Below are 24,812 nucleotides of genomic sequence, written 5' to 3'. Positions count from 1 at the left end.
CAGCGCGCGGCGGGCAGGCTGCAGTGACCTGTCTCTTTAAATTGGTGTCAAAGCCGATTACCGTTGATCTCCGTCGTGATTCTGTTTTCACCGTCTGTTCCCTCAATCTATTTCTGTTTTGCGTTGCTGCCGGGACGATAAGCTTTCTCGTTTTGATACATATTCACAGTCGTCGGCTCGAGCGCCCGGTAACTCCTCGCCAAAGTTTGGAGCATGGAAGCGTCGTGAAGTGTTTCCTGCGGCTCTGCTCGTTGGGAAAGCCGACATTAAAGCCCTAATCTGGCGGTGAGCTGGTGAGTGTGATGTGCGCTGCACCACGGACTCAACAACTTTTTCTACCATGGTAAGCCTGGATTACCTTTCCCTGGTAACGGAATTATGAACCGCGTTCTTCCCGGTGATAACGGCAGTGACCGCCTACTGGAGATGTGATGCCGCGGGTTACTGTTTGAAGTTGGCACCAAAATAAAAACCAAAATCCGGGTGGACATAAAATGCAGAAGGGCGTGCGGTACAACGAGGGCCACGCTCTGTATCTGTCGGTGGTTGCGCGTAAAGAGGGCTCCAGGCGCGGCTTCCTGAGCAAGAAGACCACGGAGAACAGCCGCTGGACCGAGAAGTACTTCGCTCTCTACCAGAACGTGCTCTTCTACTTCGAGAACGACCAGAGCACGAGGCCCTCCGGGATATACCTGCTGGAGGGATGCACGTGCGAGAGGGCACCTGCCCCCAAGGTCTCCGCCATCAGCAAGGAGCCCATGGAGAAACAGCAGGTGAGTCGCGCATGAACTGTACTGGAAGAGGCAGGGCAGTAGTGGAGAGAGACCCCAGTTGGACAGTTACAAGTTGAAGAAGTCTGCTGATCAATTGTTTTTTGATTTTAGGATATTTAATCACTCCATTATCATTAATTATCCATCCGGAGCTTCATTTATGGTTCATTTGTGCCAACTTTCTATGCATTCTGTCTTTGTTTACCTTTTTAAACAGTCTTTGCTCCACATGCATCGTATACATATTTCAGCACAAACTCAGCGGTAAGTTAGCAAAGCTGACAGAAACCCAACGTACAAGAAAAATGACCCATGCTGCTATTAAAATGTCCAAATCTTTAGAGAAAATCACTCAAATTATAAGTGAAATTGTAAAAAATATAGTTTCACTATTATGCATACAGCAAAAAATATAAATACAACTACAATATAGTCTGTTTACATGTAAAGTGACTTGTTTTTACACCTTATTTATTGAATGTCTACATCTTTAATAACTAAAAATATGAATTATTCACATGGCTCTACGTGAAGTATAAATACATGTCTCTATTAAGAAAAGATGCTCCGTGTGTTCACAGATGTTTAGACTCCACAACACGTATTCCATATTGACAGAAAGGTAACCAGCAACTATTTATAATGGATTAATCCATTTTAATTTTAATTGGTCAGACACAACCAAACATTAGAGAACTTGGATGGACACTTAATTGATTAATGGTGAAAATAATCGTTGGATGAATCAATAATGAGAAAAATCTTTAGTCTCAGCCCTAATTTAATCTCTCCTATAAAGCAACAACTAAAATGACAGTTTTATTAAAGTGGTTTTCACTGAGAAGTAGCAGCTGATTTCATTGTTTAGTTTCTCCTCTTGTAGAATCAGTGAAGGATAGTAATTGGAGGGAATAAAAACCACAATTCTTGACCTTTTTGATGAGTTTTGAATTTGCATTTTCTTCTTTTCGATTAATCATTTACTCTTTTAAAATGCAAATATGTGAAAAAGGTCCATCAGAAGTTCCCAGAGCCCATGGTGACCTCTTTAAATGTCTTGATTTGCCTTACCAGCAGTCTAAAACTCAAAAAATATTAAATTTACTATCATAGAAGATGAAGAAAATAAGAAAATATTCACATTTGAGAAGGTGGAACTAGTAAATGTTTGCTCTTTTTGCTTAAAAATAACAAGTTTATCAAAATAAGTGCCGTTTAACTGACTTCTCTAATGTACCTCTTCCTCTTCCTGCACACGTCGCATCATCTCGTTCTTCTCTCATATGTCTGTGATACCCTGGAGTCTGTATTGTGTAGAAACATCCTTCATAGAGAATGTCCGGAGCAACGAGGTAGACCTAAAGAGCGGCATAATATTGATAATTGAATTGTAAACAGAATTAGCCCTTATGAAAATATTTGTTCCGTGAAAGCTAATTTTAAATGACCCATATTTTGCTGCTGCAGGGTCTGAAGATGCGTTTCATCCCATCAGCAGCTGGCGTATTTATTTTCTAAACTATAAAAGCTCATTTTCTCTCCGGTCCACAGATCCTGCATGGATACAGTTTATTTCCTTTTTTTTTTTTTTTTTTTTTAAATACAAACTGGATTATATCTGTTAAATCTAATCTTTTCATTGATACGCAGGTAATCTGTTTTACGCCTCGTCGGACACACGCTGCCACTGACACCCTGACTCAGTCATGGCTTCACGTTTATAGAGCGGACATGTTGTATTCACAGCTTTTAATGTGGCAACGATTAATGTGCTCACGCGCTTCAGTGGGGTGAGAATCTGCTGACACACACAAGGGGACTTAATGATTGCTTTAGTTAAATCTTGAAGCTCAGTCAGAATCACTCCACATGTTTACATTTAGGCTTAAATCGGTTTTGTTATTGTACGTTTTGTTCTCATGTTTTGGGCATTTCAATTGCAAAGAAAGGGGCTGTATGACAATAATTAGGGGGTGTCAGAAAAAGGGTGTTGTCACCATTGCATTTGTCCTCCAGGCAGCACTGACGAGCGTGTTCTTCAGGGCATATCTTGGTTACTTACCATAAGTTTAAAAACATCTGCATCAGTAGCGACCTCAGAAGTCGAGGATCGGTCGGACTATAAAAGCAACACGGTTAGACCTTTTATTTTAAGATATAATATTTGGTATTATGTAAGGAGACTGTTTTTTATTTTTGAGGAGAGAGCAGTCTGACAGGGGAGGTTCTTTCTTTTTCTCACCACATAGCTATATTTAATTTCAGGCTTCCCCTTGTGAGATCTGTTATATAAAAAAAGAGATTAAATCACTTTTGTGTGCACCACGGGTCATAAAGGTGTGTCTATACAGTATGCAGAGGACAATAATCCTGGCTCTGTATCACAGCTTTCCCCCATCACAGTCAAACAAGGAGCTAATGGGACCAATATGTGAGTGTATGGATTACTTTAAGAGGTTTAACACTCTTTAGCAGAGAAAGACGGTATATTCACTATATTCTGCATCACGTCAGAAAGCAGAGCTGCTGTTACAGTGAAGTTGAAGCCCCTGAAAACCTTCGTATTTCTCTATAATATTGACATTCAAGTGAAATGTCTCAGCTATTGGATTCCCAATAATAACTAATAACTCCTCAACACTTACCTGGAGTTACTTTCATCCTCACAGAGCTACTAACATGGCTGTGGACTGTTTTTGTTTATTCAAAGGGAGGGGTTGAAAGACAATAACACTGGTGAGGGCTTTGCTTTTTTAGAAAAGGAGACTGAGACTCACAAGCGTGTCAGTGTCCCATAATGTAAAAAGCAAACTTCGGGGGTTCCTCAAATGCATCTTGTTATTTTTAACATCTAAACATGCCATTAGAAACACAGTCTGGATTAATGCTCTCTGTGCGTTCCCAGTTGAGAGCAATCGCTGTATTATCGGCAGGGTCAGTATTTGTCCGTTGTTGTCTCCTGCAGGCAACACCTGGATCCTTTCTCCTGCAGAGAAACACTCACACAGCTGCTCGTCTGCAGATGAAGGAGTTTAGTCATTTTGGTTGAATGAGGAAAGAACCAGAAGGGCAGCTTCTACTCTTAACAACCTACATAATGATATCTGTCATTTTAAGCATCAATTTGCCTTTCAGGTTGATTCGTATCTACAATATCTTTCATTATTTACTGGCCTTTTAAAGTACTCTTCTATATATCTATATCTATATATATCTATATCTATCTATCTATCTATCTATCTATCTATCTATCTATCTATCTATCTATCTATCTATCTATCTATCTATCTATCTATCTATCTATATATATATATATATATATATATATATATATATATATATATATATATATATATATATATATATATATATATATATATATGTATATATATGTGTGTGTGTGTGTGTGTATGTATATGTGTGTGTATATATATATATCTATCTCTCTCTCTATATATATGTGTGTGTGTGTGTGTGTGTGTGTGTGAGAGACTAACAGCTCACCTGTGAAACAGAGGAAGACATAACTCTGTCATATGTTAGTCAAACTTTAACATGCACACAGAGCTGTGTGTTTGGTCTGTTTAATGTCATGTATCTTAATGCGACATACAAAGCATGAATCAATGCTTGTAGAAGAAACACTTCCTCTTACCTTCATGTAGTTATCATGGCTCATTATTTCTCCTGCACTGCAACAAATCTCTTATAAACCTTATTTTCTTTAAATACATTTTGTAAGAATTTTTCAAAAGAAGTAAACTGGTTTCAAGCACTATCTGGAAGTAAGTGTTTGTATCTCGGAATAAAGAAAGACGCTGCACTAGAAGTTATAGGAAGTTTCACTTTAGACAATAAGTTGATTTGCATTGGGAACAGATTTTTGTTTCAACTCCTGGATCTTTGAGATACCGATGTTGATATAATATATATTCAGAATTAATTTTTTACATTATCACATGAGTAAACATGTGTGAGGATTCCTTAAATGTATATATTGTAATGAGTGGCTTTGTAACGTAGTCCTTCATGTGTGGAGACGCAGTCGTCTTGAGTCTGGACGTGAGACGAGCTTCTTCTGACACAAAGTAACTAGACTCGCAACACGAACAGTCGTTGTCTGATCTCCGGCTGATGAAGGCCACTGCGGAGCTAAATCTAAAGCAGGTTTCTAATGGAGCAACATTAAAGTCAGATAAAACATCAGACGGCATCAAAGCACTCTTGTACAATTGGTAACCTGGCTCATTTGATGTCCACTCTCTTTACAGATATTAATTATTCAGTCTGTATCTGTGGCTGGTCGTAATAATCTTGTTTATTAACATGACTGTGATCAGATCATTGATCTCTATACACTAAAGACGCTTGTGAGCAGAAGTCAAGATCTCATCCTCTTAAAGTGGCTTTTATCCTTTTTATATGCATTTAACTCATTTTAAGAGTGAGTGAGAGGAATTGTAAGTTAGTGAAGCAAATAATAGCCACAATAATTAGAATTGTATAAGAAAGTGAAGATTAGACAATACTTAATTTGTCCGATTGGTAAATGTTCAATATAAAATATTTCAATATGAATAATTCAGTTATAATTTCACTAGGAGGCAGTGGGAGGAGAAGTACTTCCTTTGGAATTACTTTACTTGCAATACCACACTGTAAAATACTTTATTGTATTCCACCACAGTCGGTCTTAATTTCAAAATATTATGTCTTATTATTTGCTTCCATATTAGTTTCGATGTTGTTTTGCACGGCTGAATGATAGATATTTCATCAGGCTGAATGACGAGATGACACTCGAAGAGAAGAGCATAACACTTGTTTTATTGCTCATTATATGATGATTTAAGGGCAATTCTTCTCTTTCTGATAAATCCTTCTGGCTGGATTATTGTAAAAGACTTGAGCTGTGTTTAACGACGGAAAGCTTTTTCTGTGGAACATTTTATTTGTACGTTTTTTTCGTTTTCAATTTGATGTTATCTGACAAATGCTTCACTTTTTAGCATCTGTATTTGTGGTGCTTTATTAATCTGTGGGGTCTTGTCTTAGAGCCATAGATGTTACATGAGTTTCTTTGTTGTACTCGACAGCTAAGGTAGTGTTAACCCACTGAACACAATGTTTGTAAAATCCCCTTTTAATTGGATTAGACTAAGATTAGTCAAATAGGCTATTACATATGAACAACAGTGAGTAACGATACAATTTACTGCTTAATTAACTGGAAACATTATAAGAGGGGCTCAAAGCTCATGTAACTCATTGAAGCCTGTGATTGCTTTGTGCAGTGACTTGCATCATGTCGTGATGTACAGATTATATGGAAGTGATGGTGAAAGTCAAATCTGTTCAAATTGAGTCTTTCCCCAATGATTCATGACATTTTAAGGACAGCTGTGCACTACTCAGTTTAGGTAACAGGAATTATTTCATAATAAATTGGAAGATTAAATCTCTGCTGGAAGTTTTAAACTCTAAACATATTTTAAATATCAGAAGTCAAACTTAAACATGCAGCGGAAACACTTGACGCATCAACACCACCGCTTAATGCTCCACTATGTTCAGCAGCGAGTCTCTAACTGTCTGCTTTTATCCAAAGCAATTTAAAATACCGTCGGTGGATTCAACCAGCGTGAATTTCATTAACAAGAGAAGTAGTTGAATGTGTTAAATGACAATAACTAAATAAAGGGCTTGGGAGAAGGAGACAAGGTGATATGTTGTATAGACTAGATTGAGTGAAATGTTCAATATAATCTGATGATTTAAAAAAACAAACGTCGAGAGTTTTCATTGATTTAAACTATATTAAAATAGTAACGTATTTCTTTGAATAACATACAAATAAAATCACCAGACTTTTATTTAACCACTTCAACTGTCAACCCTGGTCACTATGGAAACACATCAGTCAGGTAGGATACAGTGGGCAGCAGCGTTAGCATAAAGCTAAAACAGTGTGCAGCAGCATTAGCATAAAGCTAAAACAGTGGGCAGCAGTGTTAGCATAAAGCTAAAACAGTGTGCAGCAGTGTTAGCATAAAGCTAAAACAGTGGGCATCAGCATTAGCATAAAGCTAAAACAGTGGGCAGCAGCGTTAGCATAAAGCTAAAACAGTGTGCAGCAGCGTTAGCATAAAGCTAAAACAGTGGGCAGCAGCGTTAGCATGAAGCTAAAACAGTGGACAGCAGCGTTAGCATAAAGCTAAAACAGTGGGCAGCAGCGTTAGCGCGAAGCTAAAACAGTGGGCAGCAGCGTTAGCATGAAGCTAAAACAGTGGGCAGCAGCGTTAGCATAAAGCTAAAACAGTGGGCAGCAGCGTTAGCATAAAGCTAAAACAGTGGGCAGCAGCGTTAGCATGAAGCTAAAACAGTGGGCAGCAGCGTTAGCATGAAGCTAAAACAGTGGGCAGCAGCGTTAGCATAAAGCTAAAACAGTGGGCAGCAGCGTTAGCATGAAGCTAAAACAGTGGGCAGCAGCGTTAGCATAAAGCTAAAACAGTGGGCAGCAGCGTTAGCATAAAGCTAAAACAGTGGGCAGCAGGAGGAACGTTTTTATAGATTTCACCCTTTAAAATAAAAACTTCCCTCCGTACTTTACGTTCATCAACTTTAGTTCCCCTGAGAAAAGTATTTTTATTTATTTAGTAATCCTGTGCCAAATGTCCCCGTTAGTTTTTATCATATTTAGTCAACCTCGCCAAAGTTATAGTTAATGTCCTGTTGCACGATACAGTAAAGTTAAACGTGGTAGAAGCAAAGAGAGACATGTGAAAATAGACTTATGGAGTCATTTTAAAGTCGAGGCGATCAGTGATCACAAAGACTGATCTTTAAAAAGGGAATTTAAGAGTGTGCTAGATGTAGCTTCAAATTGTTGTGGATTTAAGTTTGACTGCTCTGCTCTTAGTTATAGAAATATATGAGAACAGTTTAGATTTTACTGCATTTAAAACCAAATGTTTAATGTGTTAAGTCACATTTAAAATGGATATTAAAGCAGTATTCTGGCCGTCTGTGCTTGAGAGTTTGTAGCTAACGTGTGGCGGTGCTCTGGGAGGCTGCAGTGCTCGACTAAGAATAGCATCCTTTCTGGTCCTCTGGCCTGCAGTCACTGTCTGAATACATAGTCAACACAACTGCACACAGACTGCACTACACACGGCTGGTACCTGTGCTATTTGTAGCCCATCTTTAACTGTACAGTGAGTGGATATGTCTGTCTTTCTCTGGGAGCAATACATGTGTAGAGCCTTCCAAACCACGAGACACATTGACTTCTGTGCGTGTGTCTGTGTGTGTGTGCGCGCGTGTGTGCGTCTTCATGCACCAGTGACTTTACATAAGTGGTGTTAACATTGTCTCTGTGTCTCTATGTTTCTTCACTTGAAATTGAACGATAACCTCAATAGAAGCGTGTGCAGTCTGCGGATCATCAAGTACTGCACGTATACTATATGCAGATGCTGTGTTCTGTCGAGTTACGTAAGATTATTACAATAAATGGAAATGAGTTGGGGGAAAAATGAACTGAACACATCTCAAAAGGAATAAGTTAGAAGATGCAACCCGGTCTCCTATAATGTTTATATACTACTAATTTATTCTTTATTTGAATCCCAATCACTACTAATCTGTTTAGCCAGTTACATGTTGATGGTAAATGCTTTTGCTCCCTGGATTATGTTCAACCTTTTTTCTTCCCGTGAAGGATGTGTTATGTTTTTGAATAGCGTTGCAGGGAGGAGGTCAGGGTGGATGTTTGGACTCTGGTATCAGAGGACGGGGTTTGCATCCTGAGTAGGGCTGCCCGCTGTGAGGAAGATATGCAATAACGTTGTTGAATATCGCAGTGTCGGTATTACTTAAAATAAATAAAACGGATATTAAAGTGTTACGTTTTGCTTTTCTGCTGCTTCTACTTGCTTGTTGAATTAAAAGGAAATAACTTCTTTATTAAACTAATTAAACATTGAACTGAACACAAGTGTTAAGTTGACATTGCGATGATGATGTAAAAAAACAATATATTGTGCAACCCTCATCCTGAGTCACTCATGTGGTTTGGTTTAGTCAGCAAAAACATTGACAATGATCTGCTGGTCACTGGAGTAAATAGTTTTTGTTGGGGACTAATTTCAGCGGCGGATTAATTCACATTTGGTGCTTTAGTGAGTTATTGGGGCAGCAGGACGGTGTAAATGGGATGAGTCAAAATAAACTACAGTGTGTGTGTTCATGGTGGTGAAGGAGCAGGTCATCCTCAGTGAGGCTCATTGATGTGTTTTCAATAGTTCTTGGACAACAGCGGAGCTCTATGGCTCAGAGGAAGAAGATGTATCAGGCTTTGATACAGGCACAATACTTCATTAGTTTTTGTCGTCTGCTCTCTCTGTAAGTGCGATGAAGCGAATGATTCAAACACAAAACCATCGTCCTGCAGGTCGTGTTGTAAGTGAGTCTCAAAGACTGTGAGCTGGATGCAAGTAGACGCTCTCACATTTGTGTCTGTGCATGCCAGACAGATGCGATGATGATTTTAGTGACTGGGCGTAGTGAGGCTGAGTGCGGAGCAAGGCAGGGCTTAAAGCTCCCTCGGTCTGTCTGTCTCTCTCTCTCTCATTGTTATCCTCTAGCTTAAAGCAGGCTTGTGGCTGGGGAAGCCGCATTAGCAATGCGAGGAGCTGTACGAGCCCTGGTGGTTATGTAAACCCTCCAACCCCTCCCCCTGAACACACACACACACACACGCATGCACGTACAAACACACACAAACAAGCCCTTAAGCCTCTCTGGTCCGTAGCCGGCACACGCTAGCAAGTGTCTCTCACCCACTTATCGTTACATCATTACTATACAGGCCTACTTTATCCCTGTGGTAGCCTAAGAGTAAAGTATATTGTCAGATGTTATAATGCAACGTAAAAGAAAAGTTACCGCTATCAATGTATGGCTTACTTTTTATTTGAAATAAGCAAAGAATTATTAAAACACAGAGAAAAAGTCTCTATTAGCAAAAAAAAACTACATTTATTTTGCTAACTTTCTATCAACATTTGAAGTAAAGCATATTAATATTATATTTATCTTCCATATTACTAATTTTCCAGTTTACACCCAACGTTTAAAAACTACTGTTCGCATGCTCATCACTCTGCAGTGTGTTGGGAACGAACAGTATATCATTTGCTTGTGGTGGTCCTTTGTTATGCTCACTATCTCAGTTGTTTACTTGTCTATTTAGATTCTGGTGATAGAATAATTCTATTAATATATTAATGAAGTCATTACTGTCGCTTTACATTTGTCTTAAGATGTTGTCAGACACTGTGTGAGATGTCACAACAATGTGGCGTCACAACCAGCTCTGCAGGAGAAAATAGAAGATGGATTTTGGTCAAATCAAGTTATTCATTGCAGGATTGATCGTACAAAAGACAACAAAAACATCATGGCACTTTAACACTTTCATTGAGCTGCAGGAATGCACCTTCTGATCAGTCACAAAGGAAGTTTACAGTTTAAATATAGTCTAAAAACAAGCATCTCAGGACGTCACTCCGATGAGATTTAAATGACAGGAGCAGCAACTTGTGCCGAATAACACAAGATCATTGTGGCTGTAATTACTACTAAGGTGGAGGTACATAATTACGCACACAGCCTACTGTAGGCGCTAAACTGGGCCTATACAAACACTGTTTATAACGGCTCAGCAGGCAAGTATTTGCAACAGTGCTGTTAATTTTCTATCGTTTCTGTGGCTTTTGTAGTCTTTAAATAAGCTTTAAAGGAGCGAGTAACGTTCTGTCACCAGTGACGAGCTCCATAAACTGATTCAGTCAGTTTAATTTGAAGAATGTCAGATTGTTTGAATTGCTGCACGAAACAGAGATATCTTGAAAGAGCTTATTAAAGAAAATGTGTTGCATGGTAACGCTGCTTCGAAATTTGGACTTCAACTGTCTTACAATAGCTGACAGGTTTCATCATCACCTTGAATGACAATGCACTAACGTTATGCAAGTCTTGATCTGCAAGGGTCAAGTAACATTTTAATGCAATAGGCATTACTGTTGCAGCAGGAAGCATCGATCCTCACAGTACTCATAATATTGCCAAGGCTGAAATGTTGACATTGCACTCAGCTCTGGTATATTTAGCAGTGTTGACTGTTGGAGTGCTGTGGCTCCACACTTGATATTATAAGCACTATTTAAGTTAATCTTCGTGTGTGTTGACATGCCGCTGTGACTGCTTGTGGCGTCGTTGATGTTTATGTTGGTGATGTAGATGTTTAAGCTTCTGATGTTGGAATTAAAATGACGGATGCTGTTTTGTTGAGTGTAAAATGGGAACGATGGAGGAGAATACTGGAAGTGTCATTACTGGAAGTTAAAGAGATGATGGATAAAAGACTTGAAGTCCAGTAACCTACTCTCATCCTCATTTTCCCTTTTTAATAAATCCGGCTGTTAGTAAGTTCTTGTCTCATTATCACATATCCACATTTAAAAGTGGTATAGATTTCCTGCAAGTTACAACTTTTAAATAAAATGAAATTCACCTCCTGATTATGTTGCGTCTGTTTTCTCTACTGCAGCACTACTTCCTGGTGATTTTTGGCCACGATGGACAGAAACCTTTGGAGCTGCGGACGGAGGAAGAGTCAGACTGCAACGAGTGGGTGGAGTCCGTCCAGCAGGCCAGGTAAAAAATGTTTAATTTACAGTTGAGTACATTTACGTTGGTAAACACACAGTCATTCTTAAATTTTTATGAGTTAAGGTGTAAAATAACTGTTTTTCTACATTCCACTTGCTTTTTGTGCTGATGCACATTTGACATAACGACCGTGCGTGTGCGTGTGAGTGCGTGCGTGCGTGTGTGTGTGTGTGTGTTCTGCTCGCAGCGGTTCACATTTAGGTCACACTGGTGCTGTATTGCTCCCCTGGTTACATCACAGACTTGATTTAGCCACTCAACCTCTTTTCTTCTCTGTTTCTGTCTCTGTGAACATTCGGTAGGAAACATAAAGCACCTCAAACCGGCTTCATTTAATCTTGCATGATGCATTTACTGCATAAACACATAATGTCAGGTTGTTGCTTATTGAAAGTGGTGGAAGAAGTACTCAGATACTCATTACAAGTGAAAGTCTTGAATTAAAAGCTAAATGGACCAATTTATATTATCAAATAATATATATATTTGTTATTACTAACACATGGAGTAGAAGTAATGATACAGTACTTGAGTAAATAATATATTATAAGTAAAAGTTCTGCAACCAAGTTTTATCAGCAGAATGCACTTAATGTATAAAAAGTAAAAGTACTCGTAATGCAGAATGAATCCTTTCACATTTTCTATTAATTTTAACAGCCAATTTGAAATACTTTGTATACTACTGGGTAGATTAGTAGTTGACAGTAGACAAAGCTCTTTGTTTGTGTTGTGTTATGTTTCTCACCCACTCGTCTCCTTTCCACACATGCTCCCTTTTAGCTACTCTGACATCATCATCGAGCGTGAGATCCTGATGCAGAAGTACATCCACCTGGTCCAGATCATGGAGACCGAGAAGATCGCAGCCAATCAGCTCCGCACTCAGCTGGAGGACCAGGACACTGAGATCGAGAGGCTTAAAGCCGAGGTATGCATGAGTGCATCCACATCTGCGTGTGCATGCATACATAAACACACAAACACACAAACATGCATGTGCACAGACACTCGGATGCAGATCAAAGCAAGCAAGTGCATCTGGCATGTTGGGAAAACACTTGAGTTTGGAGCGCATGTGTCTCTTAAATGAAAGCACAGCAGGGCTCCAGTGATTCCCAGAACATTACCTTCTCATCATGCAACAAGATATTTGTTGTTTTCAACCGCCAAAGTCGTTTCATGAATATTTTAACCTCTGTGCCGTTATATTCACATGGAGACAGATTGTTGTGTTGAACAAAACCAAGGAGAGGATGCTGCCTTACCAGAACAACCAAGAGGAGGAAGACCCGGATATTAAAAAGATCAAAAAGGTAAGTTGATGGTTTCAATTGGTGGAATGTAACGAAGTACATTTACTCAAGTGCTGAACTAAACTTTATGCTTTTTATAGGGAAATATTGTACTTGTTACTCGACTACATTTGTCTTTAGCTTTAGTCGAATTAAATATTTTTTATTCCCTTCCTGTCCAGTGAAACCATACATCTCCAGATGTGTTATATTATTACATTACAGGTCATTTAGCTCTTATCCAGAGCGACTTACAGTAAACTAACTACAGGGACAGTCTCCCTGGAGCAACTCGGGGTTAAGTACCTTGCTCAGGGGTGGCAGTAGCCCTGGTATTGAACTCACGACCTTCTGGTTCGGAAGGCGTGCCACCAGATCACTAGGATTTTGAAAGTTTGTGACGAACTGAAGGATGTGTTGAGAAAAGGATCTTACTTCTGGAAAATGCGTCGTCACAAAGCTGAAAACAGGCTGTTATAGGGGCATCATAGAATGCGTTGCTGTAGATTAAACTACCCAACAGAATATAAAGGAGTTAAAATATCACAACCACTTACAGCAGTGAAATACAACATGCACATTAATTACTGCATCATTAACTGCACAGTGAGTACTTTAAATACATTCTGCTGTTGCATACTTGTATTTTGAATGCAGGACCTTTACGTGTCGTGTAGTATTTTCACAGTTTGGTATTAGTCCTTTTACTTAAGTAAAGGATCTGAATGCTTCTGCCACCACTGTTGATTTTGCATAATAACAAAGACGGAAGAACAAAGAGAGACGTCTAGTGTGCTGTGGCTGTGCAGGTCCAAAGCTTCATGCGTGGCTGGCTGTGCCGGAGGAAGTGGAAGATCATCGTCCAGGACTACATCTGTTCCCCTCACGCTGAGAGCATGAGGAAGAGGAACCAGATTGTCTTCAACATGGTGGAAGCAGAGACAGAATACGTCCACCAGCTCTCTATCCTGGTGAACTGTTTCCTGCGGCCGCTCCGCATGGCGGCCAGCTCCAAGAAGCCTCCCATCAGCCACGATGACGTCAGCACCATATTCCTCAACAGGTATCTTCTTTTTATTTTGCATTACAGCGAATTTATTTTAGATATTTTCTCCAACAGTTTATAGTTACAGTAAGAATCTCTTCCTCTCCAGTGAGACCATCATGTTTTTGCACGAGATCTTCCATCAAGGTCTTAACGCTCGGCTCGCTAACTGGCCCACGCTGGTTCTGGGTGAGTCCTGCAGAGATGACTGTCACGTCTCTTTATACAGTTTGCATGTTGTGGCTGATTAATTACCTGCTCACATCATCTTAATATCATTTCTAACATTAACTTTAACAAGAACATGCATACAAAAAAAGTGGAGTGGAGTAGTTATCAAAGGAAATCATAAACATAAAACATATTTGATGTTGTGAATAACGTCCGCTTAGTTATGATGCCTTTTATCTCAAAGTTATTGTATGTTTTGTTTCACACGCAGCGGACCTGTTTGATATCCTGCTGCCGATGCTGAACATCTACCAGGAGTTTGTGCGTAACCACCAGTACAGTCTGCAGGTTCTGGCAAACTGTAAGCAGAACAGAGACTTCGACAAGCTGCTCAAACAGTACGAGTCCAACGCAGCTTGTGAGAGCCGGATGTTGGAGACCTTCCTCACTTATCCCATGTTCCAGGTAGGTTAGTCCACACGACACAAGTACATTTGCGCAAGTACTGTACTTAAGTACACATTTGAGGTTCTTGTTTTTCCATTTTAGGCAACTTTATACTTCTACTCCACAACATTTCAGAGGCAAATACTGAAGGATGAAGTTTTCCCTTATGGGTTGAGAAAATGTTCCTACTTCTTAAGCTAAATAAACTCTTTAAAAACCCTGAGCTCATCCACAAACATCCTCTAATATCCAGTGTCTAATATCCTTTTTTATATTAGTATATCCAGACAAAGCCGTGTCACCATTGTCATGTGTGTTTTGTTCTGTATTTCAGATTCCTCGATACATCATCACTCTTCATGAGCTGCTGGCTCACACGCCTCATGAGCATGTGGAGCGCAAGAGCCTGGAATTTGCCAAATCCAAACTGGAGGAGCTGTCGAAGTAAGCGTGTGCACATCTCAGAGCAATATGTAATGATGGTAGATGGTGATAATGTTGACGATGGTAACCATTGGCCGTGTTGACAGGATGATGCACGATGAAGTGAGCGACACTGAGAACATCAGGAAGAATCTGGCCATAGAGAGGATGATTGTAGAGGGCTGTGACATCCTGTTAGACACGAGTCAGACTTTCGTCCGACAAGGTGAGCTTCCTCTTCAACACGTGCAAGAAAGTCGTATTATTCCATCACCTTTCACTCACTCCCGTCTGTCTCCATGAGCAGGCACTCTCGTCCAGCTGCCGTCCAGCAGTGAGCGGGGCATGCTCAGTAAGGTCCGCCTGGGCTCCCTCTCTCTGAGGAAGGAAGGAGAACGACAGTGTTTCCTGTTCACCAAACACTTCCTGATCTGTACACGAACGTCAGGAGGAAAGCTTCACCTGCTGAAGGTCAGCCTCACCTGGCCACAGATATATTTATCCAAATACAATCCATTTTTTTTTTAAACTTCCTAGTGAGGTAGTATTTCGCTGCACATCAAATGATGAACATGCTCTGTGTTCAATCTTTTCTCCCCAAACAGCAAGGAGGCACGTTGTCTCTGATAGAGTGCACTCTCATCGAAGAACTAGAAGCCAGCGATGAGGACTGTGAGTATCTTTTTATACCAAATAATTTCTTGTTTTCTTTGTTTCTTAACGTAAACATGTGTTGTTAACTGAGACGTGGACTTGCAGACAACGCAGCAGGTCAAGGCTTCAACCACCTGGAGTTCAAGATTGTGGTGGAGCCTCCCGACGGCCAGGCCTTCTCTGTCGTCCTCTTGGCTCCGTCTCGCCAAGAAAAGGCTGCCTGGACCAGCGATATCAGCCAGGTAGGCCTGACTGTTTTAAAAAGCTGTTAAAGATCTCTCAAACGTGGGATGAAAGAGGACTGAACGTGTCGCAAAAATGTCTCTTTCAGTGCATTGATAATATCCGATGTAACGGCCTGATGACCAGCGTGTTTGAGGAGAACTCCAAAGTTTCGGTGCCACATATGATCAAGTAAGAAAAGAGGATTTCTCATTACATTTAAGTATGCTGGGTTTTTTAGCTGGTAATTTATAATGACAATCCCTCATACATCGTCCTGCTGCCCCCAAATACTTACTAGGACACCAAATGTGGATTTATCTGCAAATGTTCCCGAACAAATGCACCTTTTCCTGCTGTTTGAGTAAGTTTTGGGAAATGACTTTATAAAGAAATGAAACACTTCAGAGCCGAGAGACGGACTAACACATTGTTGATTTTCTTCCTCATCCTTTAACTGAACGTGTCTTCTTGTTTCCTTAAGATCCGATGCCCGACTGCATAAAGACGACATCGACATTTGCTTCAGCAAGACGCTCAACTCCTGCAAGGTCCCTCAGATCAGATATGCCAGCGTGGAGCGCCTCCTGGAACGACTGACGGACCTGCGATTCCTCTCCATAGATTTCCTCAACACCTTCCTCCACACGTACAGGATCTTCACCACAGCGGCCGTGGTCATCGACAAGCTGGCTGACATCTACAAGAAGCCGTTTACCTCCATACCCGTCAGGTACATGTCACTGCGCCAAGGCGTTCCTCCCACCGACTGTAGGTGAGGTACATTTCTGCAGTGCTAAGTCGATTTACTCACGTACTACTGTGATGCCACTTTCTACTTCTACTACAACTATCTGACAGATTTAGTTACTTTACACATTAAGATTTTTACACACAAAGTATATAAAGAGTGTATAAAATATAATGTTTTGTTCTAAAATAAACTACCCAACCAAAAGGAACTAACACGTAGAGTTTAATTTGCTTATTTCCTTTTTAATAACTGTAATGTATTGGAAGTTTGTAATCAAACATTCAAAACAAAAATGTTGAAGGTGTCACAAAATGTGTAAAAATAATAAAAATAAAATAACATTTAATCAATTAATAAATAAAATAATCCGAATATGAATCCATAATGAAAACAATCCATACATTTAAATTCAAAATGAGCTCCACCTCAACCAACTACAGAAGTGAAATCCTGCTTTTACATTAATGCATGAGTAAAAATAATTTAATGATTTAATATAAACAGTCACAGGGGACATTTTCCTACTTAATACTTTAAGTACTTTTCCTGAATACATTCTTTTACTCAAGTAGCTTTATCAATGCCGGACTTGTGCAGGGTGGTATTAGAGTTTTAAAGGTAAAGGTAAAGGTCTGCATGACAAACAACACTGATTGTGTTCATGTGTTTGCACATTCATCCATCCTCATTGTCCTTCCCTCTCCTCTCATGTAACAGACTGCAGGACATTCACTCAATCTTTCCATTTCCACATTTTCAATTGTTCTTCATCCTCATCTCATTATTCACCTTGTTTCTTCATCTATCACTCTGCCATGCACCTCCTCTTCCTCCTCTTCCTGTCACTGTCCCAGGATCGAGCAACATTCATGTGATCGTCTGTCCATCATGTCCCTCTGTCCCGACTACAGTCTGAAGATCACACAGCTGGCACTGGACCAGTCCAAGTAAATACCATCTGTAGAGTTAGAGTTAGGGTTGTGTCAGCATTTGTCAGATTCACATCTACAGATAAACTCTTCTTCTGTCTCTCAGGTCTCTGGAGCTCTTCTTCGCAACTAACCAGGGCTCCTGGGGGACGGACCCTTTGAACAACAAATCGCCGAGGCTGTGCCGCAAATTTTCCTCTCCTCCACCTCTCACCATCCCCTCTCGCACCTCCTCCCCTGTCCACTGCCGCAAGCTCTCCCTCAGTTCCCCCATCAGTGGGAAGGCAGGAGCCTTGGATGTGTCCACCACCCCCACCTCCTCTGCAGCCAACTCCCCCACCTCCAGTCACTGCCCCTTCATCTCCTCTCCTCCTCCTAACTCAACCAGGCCCCTCTCTGGCTTTTTCTCCCCTTCGCCCACCGCCCCGCGCTCTCCCAGCCTCCCCCAGGCCTCTGGGATGTTTTCCCCGCCCCCCATCTCCACCAAGGCCCCTACAGACTTCGGCCGCGGTCCCAGCTCCCCAGAGCTGAGCCCATCTGCAGGGGAGGATGTCAGCGGAGAGCTGCCTCGCCTCGACGCCTTCTGTGGGAAGCTGAGGCGCAGCATCCGCAGGGGTATGTAGCTGGAACACAAAAGCACATGATTCACACTCTGTCCGTCTCATGTGAACATCAGCACATGTGTGGGCACACGACTGTTGTAGTGTTACAGAATGATGGTTTGAAAACAGGTTAATCCAGCGTTGAGGTAGCTCTGCGATCTACTGCACAACTTCAAAATGACTTAAAAGTGTGCATAATTATGACTTCTTAATTACTAATATTATACATAAATCTGACACGTCACACATAGTGGCCCGCCAACCCAAACGGACTCGGGAGCGAGAGACATAAATGGGTCACTGTTACCCAACGGAGGAATAATCGTGCTCTCGGATCACCATCTGGCTCCAGCAGACGGCTTGTTCACTATAAAAACAGCGGCGGAGCACCGGGTCAGAAAATGTCTGACAACTAATTTGGGAGGCGAGAAAGAAAACGAAGAGATAAACAAAGCTCTTACGTGGCAGCCGGAGTGCCTCCAAAGAGGAAAATGACACGTTGAATGGGTGAAATGGAGAGCTCTCAAAATACAGCAGCTTATGACCGAGCAGGTCAAAGATGCACATAAACAAAAGTCCTTCCAAGGTTATAGTGTGAATCTTTTTCACAGTATTTTTAGATCACTATTGTAACATATGTATTGTATATTATATTTACAGCCTTATATGTCCATGTTAGGGCCGTTGATTAGACGGAATTACTAAAATGAGCGAGTTATGACAAGTTTGTCCGGTTAAGAGAGTTTTGGTAAATCCAGTAACTTGACTTGTGAGAGCAAAGCTCAAAGAAAAGAGTAGAAGAAGTTTAGGAGGAGAATGAAGGATGTCATGTTGCAGATGTTTGAGGTGGGACTTTTCTGCCCCCCTAACAGTTGTCCTGGAGACAGTTTCTCTGGACAAGTTTCTCCCTGACTCACCGGCCAGCAGCGAGCCGGGCGACATGTCTCCCTGCCGCTCGCCTTCAACGCCGAGGCATCTCCGCTACAGACAGTCAGGAGGTACGTCGAGTGCAAACACACACAGATGCACACTTGTGGTATTTCATGCCGTTCTTAATGCCATTGTTATGTTATATGTCATGTTGTTCTCTGCAGTCACACCAGGGGAGAACTCTCGCTGCACGATGTCGTCGGCTTCAGCGTTTGCAATCGCCACCGCTGCTGCGGGGCATAGCAGCTCCCAGGGTGAGCGTGAAGGTCAAAAGACACACAGCTTCTACCAACATTAAAGTGATGAACGAATGAATGCATCAATAATTATAATACAATATATTGTTAATGCATGTTTATTGTAACAGAGTATTTCTACTTTTACCAAAGTAAAATATCATTACGAGTACTTCTTCCACCACCAACTGTTGTTTTCCTGAGACCTGAATCTCCAGATATCACAATTAAAGGCTTTAAACGTGGAGCTAAATGTCAAGAATGACCTCAGACATTTAAAATTGTTGTCCTAATCTTTAGCTTTTATTCCCCTTCCAGGTTTTAGTAACTCTGAAAAAGTCTGTGACAAAGAATTCATCATCCGGAGAGCTGCGACCAACAGAGTTCTCAATGTGCTGCGACACTGGGTTTCCAAGCACTCGCAGGTGAGTCCACAACAAAGCGTCTTCGCATGCGTCCAGAACCCCCGAACACAGCGAGGACAATTCGAGAACTGCCCACCTGAAAGAGTCTGTTGTGTCTGTTTTCATTGCCATCACCCCCCCCCCTCCCCTCTGTGTGTGTGTGTGTGTGTGTGTGTGTGTGTGTGTGTGTGTGTGTGTGTGTGTGTGTGTGTGTGTGTGTGTGTGTGTGTGTGTGTGTGTGTGTGTGTGTGTGTGTGTGGCCTCTCCTGTCACTCTTTTCCCCGATGGAGGTGCTCTTTGCTCTGCGTGTCTTTTCTCCCACCCAGGAGGCAAGCAGAAAGGTCAGCGTCCTCCCGGGGACACTGAAAGGACTATCTTTTTCTTTTAAGATTATATAAGATCCTATTTTTGTACCTGGATGTTTGTAGCCTGAAAAGTGAACATTTATTATGTATTAATTGGTCCCTATTGATGAACACTGGGTGTGTGAGCTATGACCTTCAGTGTTACCACACAGCAGCAGTTATTATGGTAACACAACCGTTGTACTGCTGTTTGGTGTTTTAGAGACTCCAGCTGTAACACATGTGAAATACTAATTGATATTTAAATGCTCTAAATCTGTGATTGGTGACCTTTTTAACGCAGCTCCTTCCCTCCCAAGTGTGTATGCGTGTACCCGAACACACATTTGCAAACATATATGTATGAGTGTATGATATGTAGTGTAAGTGTTGCAGGATCCACGGGAATATCTCTCCATATGACATAAGAAAACATCATTCAGTGTAATAACAATGCTTTATAATTTTACATATTTTGTAACCTTTGTTAAATGTGCCAGCCCAGTTTGTGGTAACGGTTAACACGTCTCTACATTTACGACACTTTCTGATTTGTACTGTTCGGGCTGAAGTGAAAATACGCCACCGGATGTAAATGTCCTCTAGAGGGCGCCCTTCTCATGTCTACAGCTACACCGAGAGGCAGTGGGGAATGTAATGTACTTTAATACTCTAAAAGCAGCTGTTACAGAAGTGTGCTTTTATCAAGTGCCTTGATTTGCCTCTGATTCCTGTTTGTTGTTGTGTTTTTGTCTGTCTCTGTTTGTACTCGTATAATGTGTATAATGTGTTCTCCATCAGGACTTTGACATGAACATTGACCTGAAGATGGGGGTGATCAATCTGCTGGAGGAGGTGCTGCGAGACCCAGACCTGCTGCCGCAGGAGAGGAAAGCAACGTCAAACATTTTAAGGTACAAAGTCAGAAAAGTGTTATAGAATTAGGAACACACTTGTTTTCTGTATGTAGCACATCTATATGTGTTATACAAGCATTATGAAATGAAATCTGATAAAACTGAAGAACATGTAGCGCCGTACACATGCATTTTATGTGATGTGCTACATGAGTACACGATACCACCACCACTACTACAGGAGTACAGTCATGGAATAAGTTTTACTTGGGTAAAAGTACTAATACTACACTGTGATTGTTCCTGCTTTCCAAACCTGACTTATGTAATAGTATACAATGATCAGCAAAGTGTACTTAAAGTATGAAAAGTGAAAGTACTCAATATGCAGTAAAATGTTCCCCGTTACTGCTTTATTATTTAATATATATGATGTTTCTGGATTAATATTACTGCTGCATTTTACAGCTGTAGATTTAAGGTTCTGCTCATTTTAACTCCTTTATATTTTGTTGTGTCGTTTAATCTACAGCGATGCATCATATTCTATAAGATCATCGTGTGTTTGCAGCAGTTTTCTCCTGTAAGAACCACATGTCTCTAAAGAAAAGTCAACCTTTCATGAGTTTCTCAGGAAAGCCGCTTTATGACGATGCATTTTGCAGCTGATCCAACACACGAAGAAACACTTCCTCCTCCAGTTTATCACAAACATTCAAAATCAACACATCTCAAGTACTTATTCTTTACTTAAGTACAGCACTTGTGTAAATGTTCTTTAACTACTACAGTAGTACTAATGCTAAGCACACATGCTGTAACGACGCTGTCTGTTGTTCGTCAGTGCCCTTTCTCAAGAAGAACAAGATGATGCTCAACTGAAGATCGAGGACATATTACAGATGGTCAGTATTAACACCTGTTGGCAGCAAAAATAACTTTAGATTTGACTTTATTTTGAGTATATTTAAGCAATTGTTGAAATAATTTATCTCCAGAAAAGCTGTCCCCTACTTCACTTCATTGTGGTAAGAATAATGTTGCTCCCTTAGTGACGCCCTGCAGCTGTACAGTAGTTACAGTAGTTACAGTAGTGTGGTGAAGTCCCAGTATATGGCGTTTACTTAGTGTACTGGTATTGTAGTTCTTCCAAAACAGTCTGGAAGTCTGGACTACAAATAGTTTGTGTGTGTTTCCAGGCCGAGAGTCCTAAAGCTGAGTGTTTTGAGTCTCTCTCAGCGATGGAGCTGGCTGAACAGATCACGCTGCTGGATCACATTGTGTTCAGGAGTATTCCCTACGAGTGAGTACATCATGCATCAGCGTTGTTTAAAAAAACTAATTGTACATTTTACAGGTCTGTCATTTCTACAAATAATTTCCCTGAAAGTTTAATAACTATTTGTTAATAATCACTGGGGAAATAAATACTATTTTAGTGAGTTCACAGCAGCTGAACATGAAAATGCATTTAGATATATGGAGTATACATTTTTCAATAATACAAAAATGTATAATTACTTGAGTTTTTCTTTCAAGAATATTCCAACTGTCCCTATAAGTATTATCTAAATTACAGATAATACAGAAATTATTAAGAAGTTATTCAGGTCCTGTAAAATAAAACTTTTCTTTTATTCGCTATTATTTACCTACCATCCGTCAAACTTCAGCTGCAGGTGCTGAGGTAAACAATATGTACTATAATACTCTATATGTATTGTCTAAAGTCAGATACGCAAAGTATTAATAATGCAATATATAAATACTCTATTTTAAGTTAAATTCCTGCATTCAGAATTGTATCTAGGTAAAAAAGAAAAGCTAAATGTACTTAATGTATTAAAAGCATACTTGTATTGCTGTACTTGGTTGAGTTAGAAATCATTTAACTACTTTATATATTGTACAACAATACATCATATTAAATATTATGTCAAATCCATATCTGTAAAGTGACGAAGTGTTGTAAAAAGTCTCAAATATAGTGAAGTATAAGTAGTATAAAGGAGACACCACAGTAAATGCACTGAAGACACACTGTACGTCTGACTGAAGTGTGTTCCTGCAGGGAGTTCCTCGGTCAGGGCTGGATGAAGGTCGACAAAACCGAGAGGACGCCGTACATCATGAAGACCAGCCAGCATTTTAATGATGTGAGACTCAACGGGGTTTTCATAGTGAGAAACATTTGAATAATATTTGTCTTTTTGTCAGTAAAATGGAAGTCTTCCTCTCATCCTGCGTGCACAGATGAGTAACCTGGTGGCGTCTCAGATAATGACCCACACTGACGTGGGCTCCCGAGCCAACTCCATAGAAAAGTGGCTCGCGGTGGCCGACATCTGCCGCTGCCTCAACAACTACAACGGAGTTCTGGAGATCACGTCTGCTCTCAACCGCAGCGCAATCTACAGGCTGAAGAAGACGTGGGCCAAAGTCTGCAAACAGGTTGGAATCAATTTAAAGGTTGTTAAAAATACAACCTACTCTCTGCACAAAACCTTTAAGAGTTATTTGTTTGTTTGTTTTTAGACGAAGGCGCTCATGGACAGGCTGCAGAAGACTGTGTCCACAGAAGGAAGGTTCAAGAATCTCAGAGAGACACTGAAAAAGTAAATGCTGCTTATTACCAGAACAATTGGTGTCTAAATCCCTTTTTAAAAACTGTCTAATGTGCTGTGTGTGTGTGTGTGTGTGTGTGTCTGTGTGTGTGTGTGTGTAGCTGTAACCCTCCATGTGTCCCGTACCTGGGCATGTACCTCACTGACCTGGCTTTCATCGAGGAGGGAACACCCAACTTCACGGAGGAGGGTCTGGTCAACTTCTCCAAGATGAGGATGGTAAAGAATATATTAATTCCCTTTCCCCTGTTGTTTTATAATCCTTATTAAAGCCCAATTGACTGTTTGCTAAAGTAGTTTGAAGACCAAAAACACAACAACTAAATTGTAAGGAATGAATTAAACTGTTCCAATGTAATCTGCTATCGTTAGCTTCTCATGCTAACTAGCTTACTACAGACAGTAGTGACCAAGCATTACTTCCACGACCGAGCAGCACGGTCGCATTAAGATTAATATTTGTATACATTGCTGTATTTCCCCACTGCTGGTAGAAATGTAAAGCCTGCTTTAGCACATTTAAATTTGACAGGATTCTTGTTATGAAATGAGTCAGCTGGAGACTAAATGTTCAAGCAACTCAATGGAGCTGACGTTAGCTTAATAGCTAGCTGGCTTGACAGGCATAGCTACGGGGCTTAATGAACCATCAATTTAAGTTGTCTATTAATTCTGCTCTTTCAGATTTCTCATATTATCCGGGAGATTCGTCAGTTTCAGCAAGCACCTTACCGGATAGAGCACCAACCCAAGGTGCGTGTAATAAAATGCATGACAGCGATTAGTATTGAACTATTCATCCAAATGATTTAGTCTTTTCCCTCCAGGTGACTCAGTTCCTCCTGGATAAGACGCTAGTGATGGATGAAGATACCCTCTACGATCTCTCGCTGAAGATCGAGCCCCGAGTACCACCTGGCTGACTTCATTTCCCACACGAACATTCACTGAGACGTGATATACATCCATCTTAGAAATATCAACCAAGACTTACCACAACTTGAGATTCTTTCTTAATAAAGCCGGGGTTGTTTCATAAAACACCACCCGTTATTGTGCTTAGGAAACTCGGGAGAAAATGTGCCTTTTGTGTATGAATATCTGATGTGTATATTTAGTAAACAGAATGAACTGTATAACATACACAACTCTGCCATACAGCGTACAGTTATGACTGTAGAAACAACCATGTTAGCTTCTAAACATGGCACTAGAGAGTAACATGTTGCTGCTATCACATTGTAAATACTAAACAATCTGCCTCTGTAGTCTTGCACATAAACATTGTCAGATGAGTTTTACATTATTTGTATGATCATGGCCGGATTAACCTGCGTGCGGCCCCCGGCGGCGGCCAAAATGAGCCTC

The 24,812-nt window shown here is 40.6% G+C and overlaps 1 protein-coding gene across 1 annotated transcript; it reads left to right on the top strand.

Annotated features, from left to right (window-relative positions):
• Window positions 1-24,511, top strand: rasgrf2a (Ras protein-specific guanine nucleotide-releasing factor 2a). Its single transcript, XM_029444176.1, has 28 exons — window positions 1-773; window positions 11,386-11,492; window positions 12,291-12,438; window positions 12,734-12,823; window positions 13,612-13,865; window positions 13,957-14,036; window positions 14,290-14,483; window positions 14,800-14,909; window positions 14,996-15,114; window positions 15,196-15,359; window positions 15,494-15,560; window positions 15,648-15,784; window positions 15,874-15,956; window positions 16,249-16,497; window positions 17,373-17,465; window positions 17,554-18,062; window positions 18,922-19,047; window positions 19,144-19,233; window positions 19,534-19,640; window positions 20,765-20,877; window positions 21,665-21,725; window positions 22,020-22,123; window positions 22,892-22,976; window positions 23,074-23,271; window positions 23,356-23,435; window positions 23,546-23,663; window positions 24,129-24,197; window positions 24,272-24,511. The coding sequence occupies exons 1-28, from the start codon at window positions 495-497 to the stop codon at window positions 24,365-24,367; spliced, it is 3,930 nt and encodes a 1,309-aa protein (XP_029300036.1). The 5' UTR covers window positions 1-494; the 3' UTR covers window positions 24,368-24,511.
• The last annotated feature ends 301 nt before the right edge of the window (window positions 24,512-24,812 follow it).

Source organism: Cottoperca gobio, chromosome 12 (genome assembly GCF_900634415.1).
Source record: "Cottoperca gobio chromosome 12, fCotGob3.1, whole genome shotgun sequence".
Lineage (NCBI taxonomy): Eukaryota > Metazoa > Chordata > Actinopteri > Perciformes > Bovichtidae > Cottoperca > Cottoperca gobio.
This window is presented reverse-complemented; position numbering and strand designations above follow the sequence as displayed.

What these genes read in the sequence shown, in the direction of transcription:
- rasgrf2a (XM_029444176.1), top strand. Translation starts at nt 495, where the DNA reads ATGCAGAAGGGCGTGCGGTACAACGAGGGCCACGCTCTGTATCTGTCG. An exon ending in GAGTCCGTCCAGCAGGCCAG is followed by an intron (nt 11,493 to 12,290) that starts GTAAAAAATGTT and finishes GCTCCCTTTTAG; the next exon opens with CTACTCTGACATCATCATCG. An exon ending in GCAACGTCAAACATTTTAAG is followed by an intron (nt 20,878 to 21,664) that starts GTACAAAGTCAG and finishes GTTGTTCGTCAG; the next exon opens with TGCCCTTTCTCAAGAAGAAC.